Here is a 25,979-nt window from a genome sequence, read left to right on the forward strand (position 1 = left end):
CAGTTATTGCACTTCCGCACTCTTTGAATTCAATTCTCTTACTAATATGAATTGTAAAGAAAACTATTCCTTTTATTCAAATCCTAATCACCAATCAAGTTATACTCGCTCCTCTTGGCAAAGGTGTAATGACCTGTAGAATAGGACTACCAGAAAAACCTGTTTGGTATGGGCACGTACGCAAAGTATATACCTTCAATCAAATTCCACATCATATTTCAAATTACTATACCTTCTATAGAAATGATACCTCTTTGCAAATGACCCTGGTAACCCCAATTCGTTTAAAGTACACACACATATCTATGCCTCAGGCGTAGGGTTCAAACCTTTATACGACTTACTACAGGTGTGGATAAGGAAGGGGCAGTCCTTGTCCTATACGGAGTAAATTCTGCTCATTTTGGAGTTTAATGTTACTCTTTATTTACATGATAATAGCTTAGACCATAAATCATTAGGGATTAGATATCAATTTCACCTGTTTTATGTGTTTTTTCCTTTGCTTTTGTCCCCCCCCCCCAACAAAAATCCTGGTTACGGCAGGAATACATCAAGTCTTACCTCCCCCCTCCCCTCCTCTCTTACTTAGAACTAATTCTGTATTCATACCATGGCTCAATGAGAGCTGGGATGTTTTGGAATTAAAATTAATCCTAAGCGGTATATCCCCCCTACCAAACTACTAAACAATCAGAGAAACCTATTGTAGAGTAGAAGTTTAAGTGCCTTTTTTAGTTTCGTAATGTATCCATTGCTTACAGATAGTATTTGTTACTGGAAAATATACGGACATTTCTCGCAGGGGAGTTTTCTGCAGGGGGGGGGATTGTCCGGAGGAATTTCCAAGGGGAGTAATTTTTTGGGAATAATCTCCCTTCATCAACGATGTATTTTCCGGGTTATATTTTCCGTAGGGGGTGTAAACGCCTAGAACCATATAATCGGTCTATTTTTGGAGCTTTTTATAAGCTAAACCCGCCTCCCCCTGAAAAATCCCCTATGTACGCCTTCTTTCTATCTGTGAAAACTAATGAACAATTTGGTAGGTTTATAATTAGCAAAAAAATATTTAATTTCATGGTTCTAGACATTTACCCCCCCCCCCCCTCCCCCGTGTAAAATAACCCCTGCGTAAAAAACCCCCCGTGGAAAGTACCCCCTCCCCGTGGAAAACAAGGCATTCCAAACTTTAGAGCTTTATTTGAGTTTTTTTTCCGTAGGGGAAAATGGTACTTGTGTATTATGCACCACTCACTCAAGTTTACGCTGTGTAAAACTCGAAAAAAATCCGGTGTCGTCGTTAGTTTCTTTCTTTCTTTTAGCTTAGCGCGAAACAAGACAAAGACAAGTGACAGAATAGATGGAAAGATATAATGTGGGCTATATATTTGCATATGAGGGGGAGGGGTACAGTATTAGGTCAGTTTGAAGTCAGAATACAATTCTTTCTTAATATTTTGAATAATAAATCTGCATACCAAATTTTGCGGGCCGCCCCGCTATGCTTTACCCCCCCCCCCCCATAATAGGACAAATAAAAGGATAAAGTTTTTTCGATTGTAACATCTAACACGGGTTGGTGTCGAGTCTTTGACAACGGAAAATTGTGGGAGTTGGGTATAATAAACAATTCCCCAAAGTCATTCCTACTACGGAAAATGATAAAAACAAAACTCAAATAAAATTATCAAATTTGGAAAGTCTTATTTTCCACGAGGGGGGAGGTAAACGCAGGCCACCAAATTTCATTTCTCCTTGCCTTAATCACGAAACATTCCTCATTAAGAAGTGAAAATACTTTGAAGAGACAATAGGGTACCTCATTGTTGGCGATCAGTTTTTTCTGGAGAAAATTTTCATTTCAAGAACATCAAGATTGTTAGTGGCACTTTTATTTCTTTGCCTAGAAAGCCTCTCCGAACGTCAGAAGAGTATATAACTTTTCTAGAATTCCTTTGGGAAAAGTTGGAAACTCATCTTCGGAAATTACTTTTTCTAACTCTACTTTCTGATTGGTTGAAAGTTGGACCCAATGGACTTTCTCCAAATCTCCTCCTGGGTGGAGCAAGTTCTCCAGAGACTACTGTAAGACGAATCCAGCCTCCCTAGAGCTCTCCAGTTTGCGCAGGGGAACAAAACCTCTCTGGGATCTAGAAACTCTAGAAAGACTAATCTTCCAATCTCAAGGGTATCCTTTCCATGTGAAGACTGTGGACCAAAGTATAAACACATACAACAAGTACTGACATAACCTATCCTCTCCACACAAAAAAAGTGACCCTTTGTCCGCGTCTCCGGAGACGATGCGAACCTGGTGCCTAAATTTTTCAAGTTGCGTAGGGCGTTATACTTGTTCCAGAGTTTGATAGTCACCTACGGAACCGGTTCGATAGGTGAATATGCTTTGATCAGATGTGTTCTGAATTAAAGAGACGGGTCCTGATATAAAGCTTGTGATTAGAATTAGGACAATGAAAAAATGAGGGTGCTTTATTGCGGAGCATATTTAAATTAATGCCTTCTATTTTGAAATAGTTTCACCCTACCCTATTATATTTTATGTGATTACCGACACCCATTTATAACGACTATATTTACGATTTGAGAGTGCTACGCGTAAATACTCGTATATCGAATGGAAAATTGCTTTGATTATTACAATTGTTTTCATCTTCCTCTAATCTATCCCTTTTTCTCAATGTTATTGACGTCAAAACTTGAAAATATGATAATTTATTTCGAAAGTATTTATTTTTCCTGTCATTGCATGGCAACTGGATCAAAGAAATTAGCCGCGTAAATTGTATTGATATATATTTGATAGAATCTACTTTTATTTAATTTGGTTCAGAACCGTAAGAAATGTATTTCTTGTTTGGCCCCTAAGCTCCTTTATTGGAGGCCTATATTTGCTGATATATGCCAACTATATTCTTCGGAAGGCAAGCAAAAAAAAGCACACACATAGGGGATACTTTGTTTCATGAGCAACTTTTACATGTATTTTTATTTGTTTATACTGTGCTGTGGACTTAGTGAACTTTAAAAGACTTTCCTAGTGGACAAACTCTTTTGGGATCATTTCCAAAAACATTTCCCTTCAATCTTACAAATTTATGTCAACCTTTGCCTAAACAGCAATGTGAAAGTATTCCGTCTTCGCATAAACTTGAATAATCTAATTCTCACGGGAGTTTAACATTTCAACCATTGCCAAACGACCTTGTGACTGAACCAAACCTTGAAGCAATTAAGACAAAACCCAAAGGTCCGTTAGAACCAGTTGAATTCAGGTTAGTTAACGGTTTCTGTCAAATTTCAAGTCCCTTGTGGTTCACAATTATTTCAGTCCAAGCTTTGCTATGTTTCGTGTTGAACCGAAAATGGAGCCTTCCATGACCGCTCTTGGGATGTCTTTTACTCAGAGGGGACTTCACCAAGTCCCAGGCATGATTTGCATCGAGCCCTCAAGGTAAGAAATATATTTCGAACTCATATTTCTAGTTTAGCTTTTCATCATCCGATATAAAGTATTATAATTTCGAGGGCCGTATATAAGAGGAAAGGATTTTAAATATTGAAACCTCCTTCCACTAAATATTAAAACTTTATAATATCTACTATTTCATAATTTAATAAGAACTACCATTGATAGGAAATGGTAAAAAGAACTACCATATGAGTGCACTGATTGTTTTTGAATATTTCATTCCAGTTGAGAAATACACAAGGTAACAAAAGGGCAGGGGCGTATCCAGGATTTGTCTGGGAGGAGGTTACTTTACAAAAGGATTTTTTTAGGGGGGGGGGTTACAAAAAACTCAAAATTGAAAAAAACATTGAAGTGAAATTGGCTCATCAAAGTTAATCCTATTTAAAAATTGTCTTTTTAGTTTTTCCATTAGCTTATTCACAATGCCCCCTCCTTCTCTGTGCACTGATGTATTTTATATGGTTTTTTATATTTATGTATATATTTTAATTTTATATATAGGTTGATATACAAAATACACAGAAAAAGGCAGAATATTCCAAGATGTATAAACCTAATTACTTTCTATTTAATTGATGCTAACTTTTATGAACTCTACCGAATAATCTATGGACAACAAAAAAGCGTCAGCAATTTTCATTCCTCTTGCTATTTCCTTTCCCAATAGAAGAGGTCATGTAGGAACAAGGTTGCCACCCGGAAAGAAAAAAATGCAGTAGGTTTTTATGATTTGTTGGTTGATTAAGGGATTTCCTTCAATAATCTAGTGATTTTGTGCTTAGGCAATATATGAAATCGATAAAAATAGTGATAGATTACTAGGGGTGGTAACCCTGGATAAGATGGGCTATGTAATTATCCGTTATCTGGCGCAGCCGGAGCTCCCTTGGAACTGTTATGATTTTTGCAATCAGTTCCTACTTCCTTATGTAATTCATATGGTCTTCATATGGTCTCCAAATCAAATTTGGAGATAACAATTTTGTTCATCGTAGTTGAAGGTTTCAGAAATTATGCATGTGAGGAAGACACCCCCTCCCCTACAGCTCTCAGGGAAAGGGTTGTAAGTTGAGGTTCTTATAGGAAGGTTGGTTGTATATGCTTTAGAGGGGCCTCAGTGGTTGGGTGTTCATAATTTATAGCGATATTTTAAGTTTACCAGGTTTACGTTTTCAGATAATCCCCCCCCCCCACACACACTAACATATAAACACGTCGTGTTATTCCAATAAGTATTTTTGAGTCAACGCGAGAAGAAATTAACGGGATCAGGGTTGAAAACCTCTATTCATTATAAAATACATAATAAAAAGTTCACTTTAATGAAAAAGAATATTTTAAATTTTTTAAATTTTATAAATTTAATAAATAAAAAATTAATTAATATTTTAATGAATAAATATCATCATATTAATATTAAAATTATAATTCAAATTAATTTAAATTTTTTCAGAAAATTGCAAATTATATTCTAGCTTTTAGAAAGCATAGGGGTTTTGAACCCTACACATGTTAATTTCTGCTCCTTTTGAGTTTGAGTCTATTATTTATTGAAATTTCTGTTCGTTTTGGGTTTCATTTATTTATTGATGCTGAAATGTGGGAGTTGTATGCTCGGTAGATTATTTTATTCTATTTTTGGTCATTTTTGGTTTAATGGATTTATTTAATTTTTTTTTAAAAACTTATTCGGTTGAAAGTTTTTTTTTTTTTATTAATTATTAGTAAATAAGGTGGGAGAAGTGACGATGTTAAAACTATAATATCCAAGGCTCAGGGTATTTTTTTCACAATTAAAAAAGTTTGGAAGAATAGGAAACTACGTCTACAAACCAAGATTTAAATATTGGAAGCTATAGTGATGACAGTGGTCAAATATGACTCTGAAGCATAGGCGCTCCGAAAAGTGGATAAAGATTTGCTATATGTTTTCCACAGGAATTGCCTACGGATTGTTCTGGGTACCCGTCTGACTGACCGTATTTCAAATGGCAGGCTGTACGAAAAGTGTGGTTCAATCCCGCTTTCGTGTGGTTCAATCCCACTTTCTAGGGCTATAATGAAAGAAAGGTTGAAGTGGCTAGAGCACGTTCTGCGGATAAAAGATGACAGAGTGCCAAAGATTGTCCTTTTCGGCCAACCGTCTAGGGCTAAACGGAAAGCAAGTCGTCCGCAGTTGGGGTGGGAGGATGCCATAAAGAAATATTTAAAGGAACTGGGAACTTCCTGGGAGGGTGTAAAGAAGGAGGCTTTGAATAGATTGGGCTGGAGGAGTAGCGTGCGAAGCCGTGCTTACCTCAGGTGGCTTGGTGCTGCGATGAATTGTTAGTAGTAGTAGTAAAGCCACTGGTATATCCTATTCTAGGTATGTTAGCTGTTCCGCTATTTCTTTTGTATATTATTAAAAAATCGAAAAAATGCTACGCCGCCCCCACCTACACCTTCGCAGGCTAGGATCCCTGTATAACTTTCAAAACTTCATGGTATATAAAAAGCAACTGGAGGGAAACCAGCCCCCCTCCCCACGCATATCATTTCCCCTAATATATCTAATCAAGATTTTTGAGATAGTAATTTTGTTCAACGCAATTGTAAGGTCCGGAACTTATTTCGTTAAGGATGACAACCCTACAGTTCTCTGTGCAAGGGTTGTAAGTTATGCCCTGGGGGTATATAAGGTTGTTATATAAAGGGTGGTCATATAAACCTCGGAAGGGGCTCATTGGATTGGTATTCAGAAGTTCTATTACCGTTTTTAAGAGTCAAAGTGATCGGAGGGCAGCTACTCCCCCCCCGCCCAAACACACACACGTTGTATTTTCTCCAAATGTATCTGAAAGAAATTTTGAGCTTGCCATTTGTTTAAAAATAGTTCAAAGATCACATAAGCGTTTTGAGGTTGAAATAACACCCCAGAATCTGGGGCAAGGATTGTAAGTTACGCCCCGGGGGCATATGAAGTTCTTATGGAAGGAGTGGTTGTGTGAGTTTTAGTGGAGGCTTATTTAATTAAAAATATACAGTTCTAGTTCCCTTTTAAGAGTCGAAAGTGATGTAGGGCAAATAGCCCCCCCTCCTGACACCCTCTATTCTTCAATTGCATCCGATCGGCATTGATAGATAGCCGTTTTGTTCACAATAGTCTATAAAGCATATAAAAATGTCTTTATGGTAGACTCAACCCCCCAGAGCCCAGGGGCAAGGGTTGCAAGTTATGCTCCAGAGCGTATAAGATTTTTATGGAAAAGGTGTTTGTGTAAATCTTGGATTGGATGGAGCTAATTTGACTGGAAGTTGGAAGATCTAATACCCTTTTTAAGAGTCAAAAGGGAATAGAGGGCAACCACCCTCCTCCCTAGAATATCATTCCCCAGAACAAATCCGATAAAAATTTTAGAGAGCTATTTTTTTCAGTATTGTTGAAAGATCCAGTAATTATGTCTTTGGGGATCTCGACCTCCCCACAGTCCTCAGGGCCTTTTGTTCATTGTTTACATATAATATAAGTTACTGAGAAAGGTATGTATTTTGAACTTGGAACTTTGGAACTTTCAGGAAATAATAAGGAAGGCAATATTTGCTCAACAAGGCAATATTGCAATGTACAATGAGCCTTGTAACAACAAGGCTCAGCAGGGCATCGATCAACATGACAATATTCGCCTGCTACCTCTACTACTACAACTAAAAACGCTACTCCTAAGACCACATTTTTTTTTTGCTTTGGGGAGGGATGGGAGTGGGTTATAGGGCTGGAGAGTGGATCTGGTTGAAGTGATGGAGGTGGATGGAGTTGTATTAGGCCGGTTGTTGTTACCCCTGGGGTGTTTAAAGAAGGTGATTGTCTATCTTTTTTATTATTATTTAATTAGTAATATTTAATTAGAAATATTAGAAATATTTATGTAGTTTTTTTTTATTATCATTATTTATCTAGGATACCTTTAGGAATGTTTATGTAGTTAATCGGTACGCGTTAGCAAAATTTAAATTTTTGACTAGCGTATTGATTTATATCTGTAATAGTTTTTATTTTTGTTTACTATGTAAATAAAAGTCAAAAGAGCAGCTAAGTTAATGGGTATTGTAAAAAAATGTCTGAAGTAACGGTAAATGAGAATTAAGAACAAAGAAATATACAGTTAGAATACTTGCGTCAATGACAATTGCAACGAGTCAAAAAAAGTGAAGAACAAAGAAATAAGCGGTTACAAGACATGCGACAACGAGTTGCAGAACGAATTCACAACTTGAAGGAAGAATTTGTGTTTTTCCGAGGGTGGTTGTATTGAACCTATGGTGACGCTATGACACCACGTAGAGACTCACTTTGTTCGCGGTTAGAACATGAGCGATAATGAGAATAAATATATACAACCCTGTCGCGTAGTCGTGCCGTGAGCTTGCTTTGAAATCGGCTACATATTTTTTTTTTCTTAAAGCTGGCATATTGGCATTTCTGGCCACAAATTATCTAAAAAGGTCACAACTTTAAGAAAGAATTTATATTGTTCTTAGGGTGGTTGTATCGAACCTGTCTTGACGCCATGAAATCAAAAAGAGGAAGTAGTTATCAAGAGGACAAAGAGAATCAATGCGAAGGCTTGTCCAAGAGGACAAGCCTTCCGTGCCGGGGCCTGACGTTTATGGTTTTTTTCACATTTTTTGATGTTTTACTACTACTAATAACTCACCGCAGCAACAATCCGTCTGAGGCAAACACAGCTACTCACGCTCTTCCTCCATCCCAATATATTCAAAGCCTCCCTCTTTACAACCTCCCAAGAAGTTTGCATTTCCTTTAAATCTTTCTTTATGACATCTTCCCATCTCAGACGAGGATGACCTGCTTTCCATTTGCCGCTTGACGGTTGGCCGAAAAGGACAATCTTCGGCAATCTGTAATCCTTCATCCCCAGAACGAGCCCTAGCCATCTCAACCTTTCTTCATTATAGTCCTAGAAAGTGGGATTAAACCACATTTTTCGTTAAACCTACTGTTCGAAATACGGTTGGTCAGCCGGGTATCCAGAACAATCCGTAGACAATTCTCTGGAAAACCTCTAGTGAATCTTTATCCACTTTTCGGAGCGCCCATGCTTCAGAGCCATATTTGACCAGTGTCATCACTGTACCTTTAAATATTCTAATCTTTTTTGTAGACTTATCTTCCCATTTTTCCAAACTGTTTTTTAAATGTGAAAAAACTCACTGAGCCTTGGCTATTCTACTTTTAACATCTTCACTACTCCCACCGGCTTTACTAATAATACTACCAAGGTAAGTGAAGCTGCCCACTTGATCAATCTTTTCGTTGCCCAACGTCACCTTTTCATCTTCACTTATTCCTAGCCTTAGTGACTTAGTCTTCTTAACATTAATTTTCAAACCTATTCTAGCACCCTGAACTCGCAAAATCCCGATGTTTTATGCCCATTTTACTTTACTCCCAGAAAATTCTTCCCCCTACAAATAATTCCTTCTGCGGAAAATTCCCCATAGAAAATTCGCCACTGCTTGGAGTCTCCCTGGACCAGTCCCTTCTTGTTAAAAATTCACCTCGGACAATTCCCCCTGAAAAATTCTCTTTGCTCTCATCTGGTCCTTTTTTCTTAATTTAATTTCTGATGGCTTTTCAAATCATGCCGTGACTCCCCTCTAAATTTTCCCCTAAAAAATTTGTCTCCATATAAAGTTCCCTCTCTACTAAGTTATGAATATTTCCCAATAGCAAATACTATATGTAAACAGTGGTCAAATTGAATAACGTAATGCCCCCCCCCCCTCGTGTAAAATTTCCATTCGAAAGTTGCCTCAGGAAATTTTTCTTACCACGGAAGATTATCCCCGTGGAAATCCCCCCCCCCGCAGAAAATTCTCTCAAAAACATTTATGTTTGTCAGAAATGCTATAGGCTTTCTAAACAAAGGGCAAATTATTACCTTACATCCCTTTCCTCGGGAGCTCAAAGAAGTATGTCATCCTCAGAGGCATAGTTATTGGACCTTTCACTATGCTGAATGAGTCAGCTATATAAAAATTTTGATCGAACGTTATTATGGAAAAAAGGCCTGGGAGGAGGCTAGTTGCACTCCAATAAATCGCTTAAAAAGAGCCCTAGAACTTAATTTCCTTTCAAATAACTTCTTTCCCAATCTTATAAGACCATTCATTCGAAAAGATCACCCCTGAAAAAACAAAATCAAGCGCGCATCCGTGATCTTTCATCTGGCCAAAAATGGAAAATTCCATATTTTTGTATAGAGCAGCTGGAAATCTCTAAAATAGGGTTCTCTTATATACCGATTCCGGCGGTGTGATTTTCATTTAAATTGCTTGACTTTTTGGGGGTGTTTTCCCCTTTTTTTTCCAAAATTAAGTAAATTTTCTCAGGCTTGTAGCTGTTGATGGGTAATAATAGACTCAATGAATTTTATATATTTTGGAATCAACATAAAGACCCAACTTTTTTTATTTATTAATTGTGATAGAATTTCGATTTTTTTAGTTTCGGTGGGTCGAGTCGCTCCCTGCAATTGCTACCACGAAGTATTCGATATAAACGAAAAGAATCTGGTATTCATTTGAATTTCAAATGTGTAAAATTCTTTAAGGTTAAAGTAGTCTATCTAAGGTCTTAACATAAAAAAAACTGCTTAGAAAAGGGGAGAGGGAAGGGAAAACCCCGAAATACATGGCTAGGTATTTCGGAAAATTACATAACCAAATTCAGTACCTCCAATAACTTCACATCAGGGGTTTTAGCCATGTATCTAAAAGAGCATAATTTTGTATTTTTCCTGAGAAAAACATTAGCTGATAAATGTTTATTTGTTTGCCTGTTTAGACAATTAAAAAGTTTCAGTTCATTCAATGCACCCGGAGTAGTAACATCCCCTGTGCGAGCGCTGTGTAAAATTTGCTGTGAATTATCTTGGGCATTCGTTTATCGATCAATTTGAAAATTATAAACATTATTGGATAGAGAACAATACAAAAAATTATTTGTTAAGTTGACAGAGAAGTGCCTAGTGAATTATCTTGGGCGTTCGTTTATAGATATGTTTGAAAATTATAAACATTATTGGATACCAATATGGTTAAGAAAAGTGGAAAGCGATCAAGACAAAGCGATTTGGACGAGTCTAGAGGATCCACGGAATCGACTGGTAATGTTTCAAAGTTGGATAAAATCCTTGCAATCGTCGAAGAAACTAAGACTGATATTTTGGAAATAAAAAGGGAAATCAGTAACATTAATTCTGGTTTAGCGTCCCTAACGTCTCGTGTTGAAGATTTGGAATTAGCAAAAGTGACCCACGAAAATGAGTTATCCAGTATCAAGCAGGAAATATCGGCACTACGTAAACAAATAGCAAAGGAGCCTGGTTTTGGTGAGTTAGCTACGAGAGTCCTTGTGGTAGAACACATGGATAGAAGAAGGAATATTATTCTATGGAACATTAAAGGTAAATCTAAGTCAAAAGCTTAGGAGCATGTTGACGGCTTACTTTCCCAACATCTTGGGATTAATACCCAATTTGAACTACTTGAGTTTACGGATCGATTCATCAAAATCCAGCTCCAGGATGATAAGGACAAATTCTGTATTCTTCAGTGAAAAAGAACGGTGAAAACCCGTTCAGAAGAGTAGCCGGAAGTGAATCTCCCTATGTCTATATAACAGACGATGTGACGAAAGGTGCTCGTGAAATTCGTAATTCCCTGAAAATCGAACAGAAAGAATGGAGAGAAAAGGGAATTAGTGCTTGGATCCCCCCAGTCTTCCCACCTGTATTATGCTTGATTGAGAATGAGCAAAAAGTGAAGCATAAGTGGTATAATGTCGTGTAAGTCAGATGCATAAAAAATGTATCGGAAGTAGATTAAAGTGATTATTTAGTATGTTTGAGTGGACTTATGATTTTATTAGTTTGTGATTTAACTCAGGTATCCGTGATTAAATTGCGCTCGCCTTCGGGTGATGATAAGGATAATCGTTAAAGTGAGTATGATGTCAAGTAGTGTTTATGTATTATTTTTTTGTTCTTATTTTTTATTTTTGAAATTTTTGTTGCCTTTTATTTTTTTATTTGTTCTACTTTTATTTATATCGGCTCACGGAGATGGGATGCGAAATTTTTGTTGAGTTTGGATTATGGATGAGTTAAGTATTATAGAAATCCCTGCTGGTGGGCTGGAGGAACTGGAAAAAAATCCTCTTGATGTTAATATTTTTTTTATAGATTTTTGTCAAGATCAAGATTTGCCAAATTATTATAATGCACCTAAAAATAGATATTTATTTGTCATGATCTTCCACCTTTAAATAAAAAATTTAAACGACTGTCATTTTGGAATTGTAGGGGAATAAATAGCAGCTTAAATTTTTTGCATGATTTTTTTTTAAAAGGTCGTCAACAGATGTGTTATGAATTTGTGAGACATTTCTTGATGAAAATAGTACATTTAAACATTATGAAAATTATATTTTTTTTGATGCTAGTCGAAAACAGAATAAGAGAGGAGGAGCTGGTATTTTTATACGAGATGTTTTTGCATCTTCTTTACGTAATGCATGTATGGTTTGGACTGTTGAGATGCTATTTGAGAGTTATGTAGTAGAAGTGAATGATGGAAGAAATGTTTTTTTTGGTAATTGTAGTATATCGGCAACCATCGTCTAGTGTTCAAGAGTTTTTAAGTCTATATGAATCGTTGTTAGGTGCCCTCACCCAGCAACACCATCCATTTTATGTAATGGGGGATTTTAATATTGATTTAATGCGCCATAATGTTTCTACTTCGAATAAGGGATTAGAATTTTTGAATATTTCATTTTTACATGGTTTGTCATCTGCTTGTTTACTACCATCAAGAATCTGTGATAACCATGCAACTCTTATTGATAACATTTTTACATCTGAAAATTGCCTTGATACCCATATTATTTTCAATGATACATCTGATCATTGTGTTGTTGTTTCTGACTTCTCTGGATCAGGAGTGGAACGTGAAAAGAGACCAAATAAAAGTTATAAAAGGATAATTAACCAGAAAAAGATAGATGAGATGAAAGTAAAAATAGAGATATAGTTTGGAATGATGTCCTAAATGTTGAAGACCCGAATCAGTCAATTGTTTTATTTTATAGTAAATTTAACCAAATATTTGAGCAAGTATGTCCTATGGTATCAAGAAAGAGTGAGGATTTACCTTGTAAACCATGGGTTACTGAAAGCCTGTTAAAGAGTATAAAAGAAAAAAAAATAGATTGTATAAGGTGAAGATGCAGTACCCAAATGAAATTAATATTGAAAAATTTAAAAAATATAAAAATCGGTTAACTGAAGCGGAAGCAAAATATTATCAAATGAATTTCGTAAATGTGATTCACCTCGGAAAACATGGAAAATAATAAATGAAAAAAATAAATAATGTTAAAACAAGAAATATTCCATCTCAGATTACAAGTCATGAAGGAGTTAAGATGGAAAACATGGAAAATAATAAATGAAAAAAATAAATAATGTTAAAACAAGAAATATTCCATCTCACATTACAAGTCATGAAGGAGTTAAGATAACTGATGAGAGAGGGATGGCGGAAGCATTTGCTGACCATTTTAGAAAAGTTGGACATGGTCTGGTGGACCAAATTTCTGCTGGAACCATAATCATAGAAAATATTTACCAAATAAAGTAGATCATACTATATTTATGTACCCTATCCGGTTCTCGGAATACCAAAAAGCCGTTACTAGTTTCAAAATGGATTTTCGACAGGGTGTGATGGTATATCGACTTCTCTGTTTAAAGAATTAGCTGGTGTACTTTTTCAGCCGCTTTTATATATTTTTAATTCTTGTATAAAAAATGGATGTTTCCCAATTTGTCTTAAAGTTGCTAAAATTTTACCTTTGTTTAAAAAGGGTGATAAAGATAACCCAAATAATTATTGGCCTATTACTACAATATCGCCTGTTTCTAAAGTTTTTGAAAAGATAATAAAAAGTAGATTTGTTTCATTTCTGGCAAAGAATAAGTTTTTTTCTCCTAATCAGTTTGGTTTCTTGAGTGGTAGATCAACAGAGCAAGCAGTAGCTGCTTTACGTCATTTCTTATCAGAGGTTATGGATGATAGTTATTTGCCGGCAACTATTTTTTTTTACATAAAAAAGCTTTTTATACAATATATAATGCAATTCTTTTTGACAATTTGGAAAATATAGGAATCCGTGGAATAGCTCTGGATTTAATGAGATCCTATTTATCTGAAAGAAGTTTTAAAGTCCAAGTTTCTGAAGAATCATCTCCTATTTTTCCGTTAGAAAGTATAGGAGTACCGCAGGGGTCCATATTGGGGCCGATACTTTTTTTGATATATTCCAAATTGCATGCCTTCAGGTGATGAGTTACCAATATTGTTTGCGGATGATACAGCAATTAGTTTGAAGGCGGGCAACGAGGAGGACCTACGATTGTCCCTGGAGACTGTTGCTTTGAATGTAAATTCTTGGTTTCATGCTAACCGATTAATACCTAATTTAGAGAAGTCGGAATTTATGGTTTTTGGGAGAAGTTTGAGGTCAGTGAAGCGTGTGTCATTTCAAATTATTAATATTGGAGCTTCCTCCATAAAAAGAGTAGATGTATTTAGATATTTAGGTATTTGTATTGATTCAACTCTGTCGTTTAAGGCGCATATTAGTAAACTTAAAGCAACAATGTCCAGGAATCTCGGTTGTTTGCATAGATTAAAGTTTCTATTTCCATACCAAATCATGAGAAATTTATATTTTTCATTAATTGAATGTTATTTCCAGCATTGCCCGAGCGTTTGGATGTTGACTTTCCCTTCACATTTACGAGGACTCCAAATTGTTAAAAAAAAAAATCAATAAGAATCCTGGACCATTTTTTAGCACACCCTAGGAAGACAGAAGAATTATCTGAAATTAAAACATATTTTCTATTTCTTGATATTCTTGATTTACAACAAATTTTTCACCTTAATTTGGGCATATGGTTTTTGAAAATCCAACATAAAAATAATTTTTTCCCATAGTATGAAACTTTTGGTTGAAAATAAACATTGCCATTTATGAAGAGCTAGAATTAAGTTTCTTTTTCCGTTTGTTTAAAATGAAAGATCAAGACTAAGTTTAAAATACCAACTTCCTCAGATTGCGAATTAATGTAAGTTATTTGAATTAGTAAGTGAATCACCATCACTATACATATATAAAAAGAAATTGAAAAAGATGGTCCTTTCAGCCTACAGTAGTGGGGATTGATTGTATTATTGATTTATTTATAAATTTCAAGTAAATCCCATCCCTATCTCCGTGAGTCGATAGTTAAGTTACGTTTTCTTCTTGTTATTTTTTTTCTTCTTTAAATTTATTTGAAAAATTGTTATGTTCTTATCAAATTTTCTTCTCTTTTTTGAAGCTATGTTAGCGGGAAATGTAATTCCTATTTTTTTTTTTATATAGGAGACATTACTAGATTCCTCTCTTCTCCTTTGTACAAAATTTATGTATGTGTTTTCGTTAAATAAAAGTCAAGTCAGGTCTCACTCTTTCAAATATGTAAAGAACTGTATTGCAAAGAATGATATAAGAAATAGCGATTGTAAACTATAGGTTATTTAGACTTGCAAAACGGAGTGGCGAGTCAACCATGCAATATTGAGGAATTCTCAACAAAAATTAACTGGAGGAAAGATAATTTTTAGAATTTCAAAAAGAAAACCTTAACTACGATTGTTGATATAGCATGCGAGGGCGGGGGGGGGGTGAGAGGAAAATAGGGGAAGAGACAGACATACTAGAAAAAAACAAGGTAGTCGGTATTCTTATTAATTTTTTAAGAACGATGTGGAACTACTTCAGCTATTAGCTGGGGCTGCCTATGGAGGTGGAGGAAGGAACGAGGGCTAGAGTGGTCTATTTGCTCTTGGAAGAATAGAATTTTCTGTCTCAGCAATAAATTACTTATTCTGAATTCTAGGTCAAAGAAGCTGAGGTGGCTTTAAAGGATATTGAAACTGAGATAAATAAGAAGAAATCTCAAATCATCACAGAGGAAGGAGCAGTCGAAGTTATTGAAGAAAAAATTTCAACTCTAACGCAGGAAGAAGCAGAAATAGTTACTCGAGGTAATGATGGTGCCAAGGAATCAGATGAACTGAAAAATAGAATCGTTCATTTACAGGTATGGTTTAATATCAGTGGAGTATGGGCTACGGCCTGAAGGGCGAGAGTAAACTATTCAAAATAAAATGTTTATTAATATCTTGAGTACTATCTCGAAAATATTTTCTACTTATCTGTTGCTAATGTTGAAGTGAAGCTACTGTTTAGCCCTGGTTTTATTGAATCCGGTGCCTTCTTCAGAAAGGCATCTTGACAGCAATAGGTTAGGGTACCCATTTATTCTCTCCCAGCAAAAGTCGAATGTGACGTCTAAAAAAGGAAAGGGTATATTAGATATTAAGTCTTACTAACATTTGCTGAGACCAGACATCAGAATTCAGAAATTTTTTTCTCACTCAGATTTCAGATAGGGTTATAATCTCCGAAAGGCATACTTGGAAAATTAACTATTTTACCAAGTTTTGTTATGATCTGACAATATTCTTCTCATATTTCTTATTAATGATTTAGGGACCCCTCACCCAGTTGGGTTTAATCAGATGGAAACTCCCAAAGGGCCAAACTCTGTCTCTAACTTCATACCTAAGTTTGATTGAGATCGAGCAACTTTTTCTGATACCTTACAACTTTTCAGGAATCCCTTTTACCGCAGATTTTTAAATAGGCAATGATCTCAAAAAGTATAATTAGTTCAAATAATTTTTCCTCCGGTTAAGTTTGACTGAGATTTGGTAGCCCAGTCGCGTTAAATTACTTGGGTAGCTAGGTTTTCAAAACCTTAAATTTTCATAGGCTTGGAAAGCGGGATTATGCTGGTTTTAACAAATGCATAACAATGCCCTTAAAAATTACTCTCCAACAAGTGTGGTTAAGACCCAATTATGCTTTCTAGTGGATGGCCTCATTGCAAGAATTTAGAAATTCTCCTCTTCGTATCCCCAACAGTTGTTGGATTTGGCCTGGACAGTCCAAAAGTAGAGCTATGGCACTAGTTTTTGCTTCTTATCAAGTTTGGTTCAAATAGGACAATCACTTCTCTTAGATCTGATGGAAACGAAAATCCTTAACCTGCTTCCTCTTCCGTTTTCTCCTCCTTTCATCTGAGGAGGGTCGAAGCTAGTCGTGTTTCTTTACTTCTGGGACTGATCATTATATGCATTCAAAACATTTCAGAGAATTTGATAAAAATTATAATTTTATAAATAGAATTTCATAGAATTTTCATAGTGCAACAAGCTTGATAAGGCTTACCGTATTTTGGCAATATTAAATAAATAAAAAAAGCTGAATTTTTGGTTCCCAGATTGACTTTTCCAGATATGTTTCCAAAAATCTAGAAGAAATGCACAATTATTGACGTGATAGTTCAAGTAACTAAATTTATGCGTAATCTACACGAGTCCGACATTAAATGATCTCCAAGAGGTTTGCTTTTGGATTTACGAGAATTTCCTTTTGATTCTTGTTTATAATGTTTAATAGACTGAAAATTAATTCTAAAATTAAGTTCTGAGAAACTTTTTATCTCAGTCTCATGATCCTTGTAAGCGGAATATATCAAAATTCCTTCTCTTACCGTTATTGAGTAATAGAGCCCTAATCACAGCTCAAAATTTTAACTACGAAAATAGTAGTGTTGCTTCACAACACAATTAGTGCTATCTAGTACAATTAGTACAGTAATAATACGGAAAAAAAATGCCTTAACCAGGAACAAATTGATAAAGTAATGCTTTCTTCAACATCCGGACCAGAAAAAATTGCTGAACAATATATCCAAAATCCCCACCCCTAACTCGTTGCCAAACTTGTTTTTTTCGTCGTTTTTGTTTATTAATTTTTTATTTTTTTGGAAAAAAATGAAATATCATGAAACTGGTGTTTGATATGTCTTTCTGTATCAGATTTAAAAACTGAAACGATATCTGATTTTAGTTTCTCTGAAATATAAAAAATAAATCAGAAATACTCTGTTTTTTAACAAAAATGAACAAATTTTAACTTTTTAGGTAAAAAAAAGCGTTCGATGGAAGTTTCTAGATCAGTTTTGAGTTGACAAACTAGGTTTTCTGAGATACTCCAAGATCTTTTTACTACCCATCCCCCCCAACCTTCCCAAAAACCCTTGATCTTCGCTTGATTTTTATAACAAAATCCATACCCATTAAACCCAAAATAAAACGACGGGGTAAAAATTGTTTGTAATAAAACGTAAGAAAAATACACATCTGATTGATCAAAGGAACAAAAATCACAGGGAAAATTAAATCACAGGCTTAAAGCTTATCCTCAGAAAGTTCATCTTCTGGACACATCGCGTTGTTGCACGAAACTCCTCTACATATTCGACAAGCTATGGTGCATTCCCGGCCGTTTTCTTGCAGGAGCATCTCTCACGGTTGCAACCATCAGATCGGCAAGAACACATCACAGTCTTTAGAAGATGAGGAGGAGCAGCTGGGAGATCCGTCATTTTGGCTCTAAAACTTCGTTTCCTTGAAGATTCCATCCCCAGCTTAGGGGGGTCTACCGTGTTCCCTAGCCAAATCTGAACCTGACTGTAGGCTCGAAACGAATGATACTTCGCTTCCATCATAGTCGGAGGCAGCTCTTGCGGGTGTACGAATGAGGTGGCAGTATTGACGTTTCTCTGGAAACCTTGGTTCCTGGCAGTGTCAAGACTTGGCAGATCCTGGCAGTTGTATAGTATCAGCAAAGCTTTCCCTCCAGCCGCAGCTATCTCATCATGAGATGCAGATTTTTTGGTAAACAGGGTACCGGTGTCTCTGAAACTCCAGCTGGATAACAATAGCTGAAGTGCTTTTCCTTTTCCGATGCCATAAATGTGTGATGTTTTGTCGCAACCCAGTATGGCGTGACAGAACGGCATCGTTCCGAGTCTACAGCCAGGTTCAGATTTGGCTAGGGAATACGGTTGACCCCCTAAGCTGGGTATGGAATCTTCAAGGCAACTAAGTTTAAGAGCCAAAAATGACGGATCTCCCCGCTGCTCCTCCTCATATTAGATGTTACTATACGAGTAGCAGAAAAATTAGGAGTAGATAGGCTGTTCCTTTTTGGTATAGGTCTTTAAATTTAATTAATTTTCTCCAAAGACAAAAACTTGATTGCTAAGAAAGAAAAACCTCAACAAATTGGCTTGTAAACATTTTTTCTACTTTGATCCAAAACAAAATCGGACCAAATATGTCCATATGCTGACATTGTTTTGCCGGATATCTGACTGTGAAAGTGAAATTCAAGCTTTCTAATTTCGTAAAGAGTGAGTCTAGCTTTATACCTACGCTAATTTAAAGCCGCTACGTTATAATACACAAATTGAACATGTCAGAGGAAAAACTGAAAAGCACGTTTATATGTCAAGATCTTAGATATCAAAGATTCCATTTTCTAACTATTTCTACGAATGAGAAAAGGAGGTGAACAGAAATGAAAGATTTAAAAGCAAATGAGATACTTTCAAAACGGATTAATTCAACTGATAGTTACTGTTTGTGCACGAGTCCCAGTTGTGCAAAAAAAGTCAAATAACGCCTTTTTAGTTTTATTTTTTTTTTTTTTTTTTTATTTAACAAACAAATTACATGAATAAATTATTTTCTAAACTGGCCGACGGGGAGCAGGGCTCGATGTGTCGGCCAAAAAAAAAAAAAAAAAAAAAATTTCCGAAATAGGAAATAAAACATATCAATAATGAAAAAAAAAAGACACACATGGTAGGAGATAACAGAGGAGGCCACCCCAGCGCGAGAACACCACAACAAAATTCATACTAAAATCCAAATTCACCAATCCCAACATCCAGGCAAAGAACAATTTTTGAAATATGTTTTTTCAAATAAAATCGGCTCTTGAATCTTGGGGACACATCTATTAAATTAAATGTATTTGCAATATGAGGGATCTGTTATCTGATTGAGAATCTAGCTCTTTCAAATTTAATTGGGGGAAGGCGATACTTCTTGGAGCGGATGTGGTGGGAAGAAGAAATGGGAGTCTCAATTATGCCCAGATCATGGAAATAATTTGCCGAAGATTGGATATCATAATACCACATTGCTGTATGCAGGTCTTTCAGTTGTTCGAGATTAAGTATATTGAGAAAAAGATATAAAGTTTGGGTTTCTGAAAGATTTTGAAGCCTCACTGGGCGATGAACAAAAGTACCCAGGATTCTAACCGCCTTATTTTGAATTATCTGAAGAGGTTGGAGATGGACCATAAATGTGTTGAGGTATATTACAGGGCAATATTTAAAATATAATTTAATTAGAGAATGATATAAAATTTTAAGGATGGAAAGAGAAAATACATGTTTCATTCTATGAAGACAACCTAAGTTATGGGCAAGTTTCAATCTCAAATAATCAGAATGCTTACGGAAAGATAAAAGCTCATCAAGAATAATCCCAAGGTAACGAAATGAATTTACTCTTTTTATCCTACTTTGATTTACAATTAACTCTTCTATGGTAATTTTATCTACTGCCCGCTGTGACCGCCGAAAAATCATGAATTCAGTTTTAGAAAAGTTCGGAGCCAGGTAGTTACATGCAAACCATTTATTCAAAGAATTCATTGCTGTCACCATTTTCTCAGCCAAGAAAGATGGGGTTTTAGCTTTTACTGTCACCGCCGTATCATCTGCAAAAATTACTGCTAAACTACTATCTTGGGGTAAACACCTCGAAAGGTCATTTGTATAAATCAAAAATAGTAATGGCCCTAATACTGATCCCTGGGGGACTCCAACATCATCAATAACAATATGGCTTGACAGGTGCCCATTTACCTCTACCTGAATTTTTCGACCATGCAAGTAACATTTTATTAGATCTAAGCCTTTACCTCTAATACCTGCATTATTAATTTTCTCCAATAAAATTTCATGGTTTAGCGTATCAAATGCTTTTTTGATATCATAGAAAAGAGTAGATACATGATTTTCATCATTTAATGAATCATTAATCTCCAAAATTAGCGCTGCAATAGCTTGTTCAGTAGAATGACCCGCCCTGAATCCAAACTGATTTTTAGTAGATAAATTCTTTTTATCAAAATACGAGACAATTCTTTTTTGAATAATATTTTCAATACCCTTAGATATGGGGGAAAGAATAGTTATTCGGTGATAGTTACCTATATCTGTCTTATCACCTTTCTTATGAATTGGAATAACTCGTGCAGATTTCCATACTTCCGGAAAGATCCCTGACGACATAGATGCATTTAAAATATGAAGCAACGGGACATGAATTACACATGCAAGTTCCTTCAGAATATTTGTGGATAGTCCATCTAGACCTAGAGAATTACCACTCTTTAGATTCATAATTACATTCTGGAACTCACCGAGAGTGACAGGGGCCAGGAACATACTGGAATTTTCGGATGGCGGGAGATATTCTTTATATGAATCAGATGGAGATTCAGGGGAATCCAGTTCAACGGTAGAACTAAGATGAGAAAAATAATGACAAAAATAATCTGCAAGAACATCCTTTCCCCTTCAACTCAACACCATTTTCATTTATGATCACTTCAGGGTGTAGATTTTTAATATTATTTCCAATTTTTTCCTTAATTAATTTCCATGTAGTCCTAGGTGAATCAGATTTTTTAAATACATTTTCATAATACATTTTTTCACTTGTTCTGAGAGTTTTAACTAGCAAATTTTTATAATTTTTGAATCGCTGTACATTATGAGCTGAGGGGTATTTCATTTTTATCTTATACAGTCTATTTTTTTCCTTGATAGATTTTAGAAGTGATGGACTTATCCAGGGTTGTTTGGGTGAGGTTCTTTTCCGGTGCGTAGTTTTAAATGGGCAATGAAGGTCCAAATTTTCATTCAAAATTCGATAAAATATATCTAAAGATATGTTGGGGTCATTCTCATTAATAACTTCACTCCATCCTACATCGCTAAGATTAGATTTCAATTCATTCATATTTACTTGTGAAAAGTTTCTCCTCTTCATATGATTTTCTTTATTGACTATCTTTTGCACTTTGAAGTCAGACATTAAAATACAATGGTCAGATGTATCCTCCATAACCACGAATGTAGCCTCACAAGGATAAGGTGCAAAAATGTTATCAATCAGAGAAGAAGAAGAATTTGTTATTCGTGTCGGAATAAAACATACTGGGTTCATACAATGAGAAAGGTTACACTCTAAAAACTGAAGGACATGTCGGTCAATTCCTTGCTGTCTAGATGGGAGACATCCCATTAAATCAATATTGAAGTCCCCAAGGATTAAAAATGGCATTCTGAGATTTGATATCACACTTAACGTATTTTCATAATTATCAATAAAATCTGGCTTATTTGATGAGGGAGGACGATAAATTACAGCAATTAAGAGTTTATCATTATTTGGTAGAAAACATTCAACAATACAACTTTAGAAAATCATTTCCGAATTCAAATATAAAAATTCTTCTTTCAGTCGTGCTGGAATATAATTTTTAACCAGTATTGCTAAACCACCTTGCTTTTGTTGGGTTCTACTTACGGGAAAAAATTGGAAATCACTAATATTAATTTTTTTTGCCGAAATTTCATCTAAAAATGTTTCACAAACTCCAAAAATATCAGTACCAGATTCAAATAAAAAGTTTTTTATTGCATCTTGCCAGCTCCTTCATCCACGGCAGTTCCAAAAAGATAGTCTCCTCATGTTTGGGTTTTCATGAACTATTTCATGAGAAAACAAATATTTATTTGGGGGGAATAAAAAATAATTTAAAAGTTCAATATTATCATGGGCTAGGGGCGTTTGGAATAAATTACTAAAAGGGGTTGAATTTCTTTCCAATTCCTCCAGCCTAGATGTTGGGATCTCGTGAACTTGACTAACCATTATCATGTACTGATCTCACGCCAAAGAGTACCCCCCCATGCCTCTCCCACAAAAAATTACAAACACTAAAACTCACACTAAATAGATTCTTAATCATAATAATAGCACCCAAATACATCAAACCGCCCAGAACCCACCACATTTTTTATTTCAACCCAAATAAATATCGAACACTTATACTCACATTATTTAACAAAAATAATCCACTATCATATCAACACAATCAGTCTTAAAAAAAAAAAAAAAAAAAAAAAAATCATGTATCCATATTAGCGATTTGACAACCATGTTTTCTTTCAAGGTAAGTAATTAGAGCGAAACCTTCACTAACTGTTAGTCGTTCATTCGTTCCATCTCGCCGCTTGATAACTAGGCAGGGGGGTACACCTTTCGACAACCAAGAGTCAATTCCAAAATCGTATAATTTTAATTTCACATGAAGCAACCTCTTTCGAACTTCACGAACAGATTTTGGCGCATCATCCGTCAGATATATTTTCTCGAATCCTCCAATTTTTTTGTTTTTCAGTTTCTTGGCGTTCTTCAAAATATCATTCCTGATTAACCTCGATGGCAATTCAAATTTCAAGAATTTGGCATTTTCCCTGAAATCCACCAACTTAACTGGGTTTGGGGCTGGGAGATCAAGGCCTTCAATAACAAGTTTAGACCGTAATTCCTGTGCTCTTATTTCATCTTGAACTTTTACATTCCACATCACTAAATGTTTATCATTTTCATTACTTTCCAATTTCATCATAGCAAGCGATATATTGTCGATATGTGATTTAAGTGCTATATTTTCCTCCGCCAACACAGATATTTGATTTTTAAAGCTTGCCGTCTCTAATTCAACATTCTGAACACGCGGTATCAGCCTCGCCAATTCTTTACTCGATTCAGAAACAGTTTCTTCCAATTTTTTTACATTATCTTCAATTGATTTGATGTTAGATTTGAATGATTCTAAGGTGGCAGTATTACCTTTAACTGTTTCTAATATCAAACTGATACTTCCAGCTAAAGCCTTTATAGAAACTCCATCACCTTGAATCGTTGCCGTAGACGCAGACAAGCTTAAAGATTCATCCATTTTCTTCTTTCTCTTTCCCATCCTTTAGAAACTTATCCAAGTTCAAATATCAAAGTTCATAAGTTCAGCTCAGAGCAGACTAATTTATCACGGTTAATATTAAATGTTCAACTACACCAATTCATTCACTTGTAATAGGTCCTGGCGCGAAGAGCTCTTACTCCGTTGAATGCATTCAGGTAACTCCACTGTAAGTTACTGTAACGAAATGTGTGATGTTCCGTGTAATCTTTAGGCTGTGTTACTAGCTTCTTTTTTTTCTTTTTTTTTACTGATTCTTGAATCTGGATTCTTTTCTTAATGATTCTGGAATATGGATTCTTTTATTACGGAATCTGGATTCTTTTCTTACTGATTCTGGAATCTTTTCTTACGGATTTTGGAATCTGGATTCTTTTATTAAGGATTGTGAAATCTGGATTCTTTTCTAACGGATTCTGGAATCTTTCAGCCGGAATTTTCTGAAGCCAAGGAGCAGCAGAGGGCAGCTAAAACTGAGTACAGCAAAGCCAAGGGGAATCTACATAGAAAAGACGCTGAAATTAAATCGCTTACAGATGAGATTCAACGTATCAGAGAGACGGATTTCTGTAGTATCATGAAAAAGAAGGAAGAGGATGAAAGAGAAATAATAGAATTAGATGTAATTAATTTCTTGTCACTTTAGGTATTGTAATGCATTTTTAACATTAAAACATGATTTTACATCTATGCAATAAAAATTATTAATAAATAAAGGTAATGACTGCGAGCGTCAAACTTAAAAAAATAGTAAGGCCAGGGAAAATTAACACATGGCTTTCATGGGATAACCTAACTTGAGGGGTCTTCTTATGGATATCAGAAGCCGAAAAGAGCTCTTATTAAGAATTTTTCCTTTCCAAGGTACGTCCTCAGTCAGAGTGAGCTATGTACAAACTTTAGTGAAGAAACCGTCTGTAGCCCACTTGGCCTTATCTCTAAAACAACGGATGTGTCTATATGTTAGGGTTATGAATTGCTTTAAGGCTATAGCTTTGAAAATATGTACAGTAACCTGAGTCACATCGGCTTATGAAAATCTGAATTTCACAATATAAGCCAACAAGCATAAATTTCAATCTAAAAAATAGATTGTTGGAGGAATTCTCACACTTATTTAGCCACTTTTGGTGCCTTTTCGAATATTTAAAAAGACATAGTCTTATTTATAAAATGAACATTTTTGGAAATAAAAAATATCTTCAGGTACAGTAAGAACGGTAAGAAGCTTTTTGCGGATTTAACTCAATACCTAATATTAGATTGATGCAGCTGGAAATTGTGCCGTAATATAAATGCTATTGCTGGTGCCTTATTTTGGTGACCTCTGGGTGTTCTTCAATTTAAAACCACCCGAAAGCATTTTCTCCAAATGGATTTCAGCCTGAAAATTTTAATATAATATTTTTAATGCATTTTGTATCGTTCCCCTCAGCGTTTTTTTGGAGGGGGGGGGGGATTGATTTTTTTTTGTTGGGGAGAGGGGTACCCTTCTACCTTCATGTGTGGGTGCCAAAGGCTAAAGCTGCCTACCTTAGCTAGCGAAGTGACCGGGAGGAGGTGGTTTCTGCTATATTTTTGAGGGCAGAAAGCCTTAGTCAGTCATTGGTGAAGGCCGAAGGCCCAAGCTGCCGACAAAAGCATGTGAATGGAGGTTACATCAGACTATGTTTGTTAGGTCCAAAGGTTTAAATAATCTTTCGATCACTGCTTTTACTTACAATTTATTATTCATCACAGTTCTATGCCCAAATTGTACAGTCTACCCATAATTCATAAGGGTAGTAAAACTCTCAGGCCAACTTTGCCAGCAACATAGTCCCCTGATCAAAGTTTGTTACTAAAAATGTTACTAAAAATCTGTTGAAACGTTTTATTTCAACGGTTAATTAAAAAAAAGAACCGTCATGTGAAAGAAAAGATTTTAATAGAAATGGAACATAAAACAATTCTAACTTAAAAACAATTATAATAATACAAAACAAAAGTGGAAAACAAAAAAACCTTCAACATTTCATAAATGAAAAAGTTTGCTAACTTTAATTTTTAAAATTTTTAAACTCAAAGTTCATCAGTAACTTTCACCAATAACGATTGGAATAGCTAGAGAATTTCACTAACCCTCGTTAGTAGCTATTTTGTGTTAGCAGAATTGCAATGGCTAGTAAAATTATTACTGACGTTTTTGTTTATTTGAGGGGGAAAGAATCCATGTCGATGCCCTGGGGTCAAGGGAGGCACAGAAGGATATAAGGTTTAAATTAAGCAAGGACGTATAGAAATAGGGCTTAGTAGGTAGTAGTACTTCATATTGTG

The 25,979-nt window shown here is 35.4% G+C and overlaps 2 protein-coding genes across 2 annotated transcripts in view; both read left to right on the forward strand.

The window, feature by feature from the left end:
* The window catches only part of LOC148938742 (tyrosine-protein phosphatase Lar-like), a 31,239-nt gene extending 23,225 nt beyond the window's left edge, over positions 1-8,014 (forward strand). The window contains exons 6-7 of the mRNA XM_089107570.1: positions 3,327-3,475; positions 7,939-8,014. Of these exons, the coding sequence (XP_088963696.1) occupies positions 3,327-3,475; positions 7,939-8,014 (225 nt within the window). The remainder of the gene's footprint in view (positions 1-3,326; positions 3,476-7,938) is intronic.
* Positions 8,015-11,387: 3,373 nt separating this feature from the next.
* On the forward strand, positions 11,388-24,309 carry LOC148938743 (uncharacterized). The gene is made up of 3 exons (XM_089107571.1): positions 11,388-11,501; positions 15,511-15,714; positions 24,094-24,309. The coding sequence occupies exons 1-3, from the start codon at positions 11,481-11,483 to the stop codon at positions 24,307-24,309; spliced, it is 441 nt and encodes a 146-aa protein (XP_088963697.1). The 5' UTR covers positions 11,388-11,480.
* Positions 24,310-25,979: the final 1,670 nt, after the last annotated feature.

Source organism: Artemia sp. Qi Xiang Cuo, unplaced genomic scaffold (genome assembly GCF_049724085.1).
Source record: "Artemia sp. Qi Xiang Cuo unplaced genomic scaffold, ASM4972408v1 HiC_scaffold_2985, whole genome shotgun sequence".
NCBI classification, from domain to species: Eukaryota; Metazoa; Arthropoda; class Branchiopoda; order Anostraca; family Artemiidae; genus Artemia; species Artemia sp. Qi Xiang Cuo.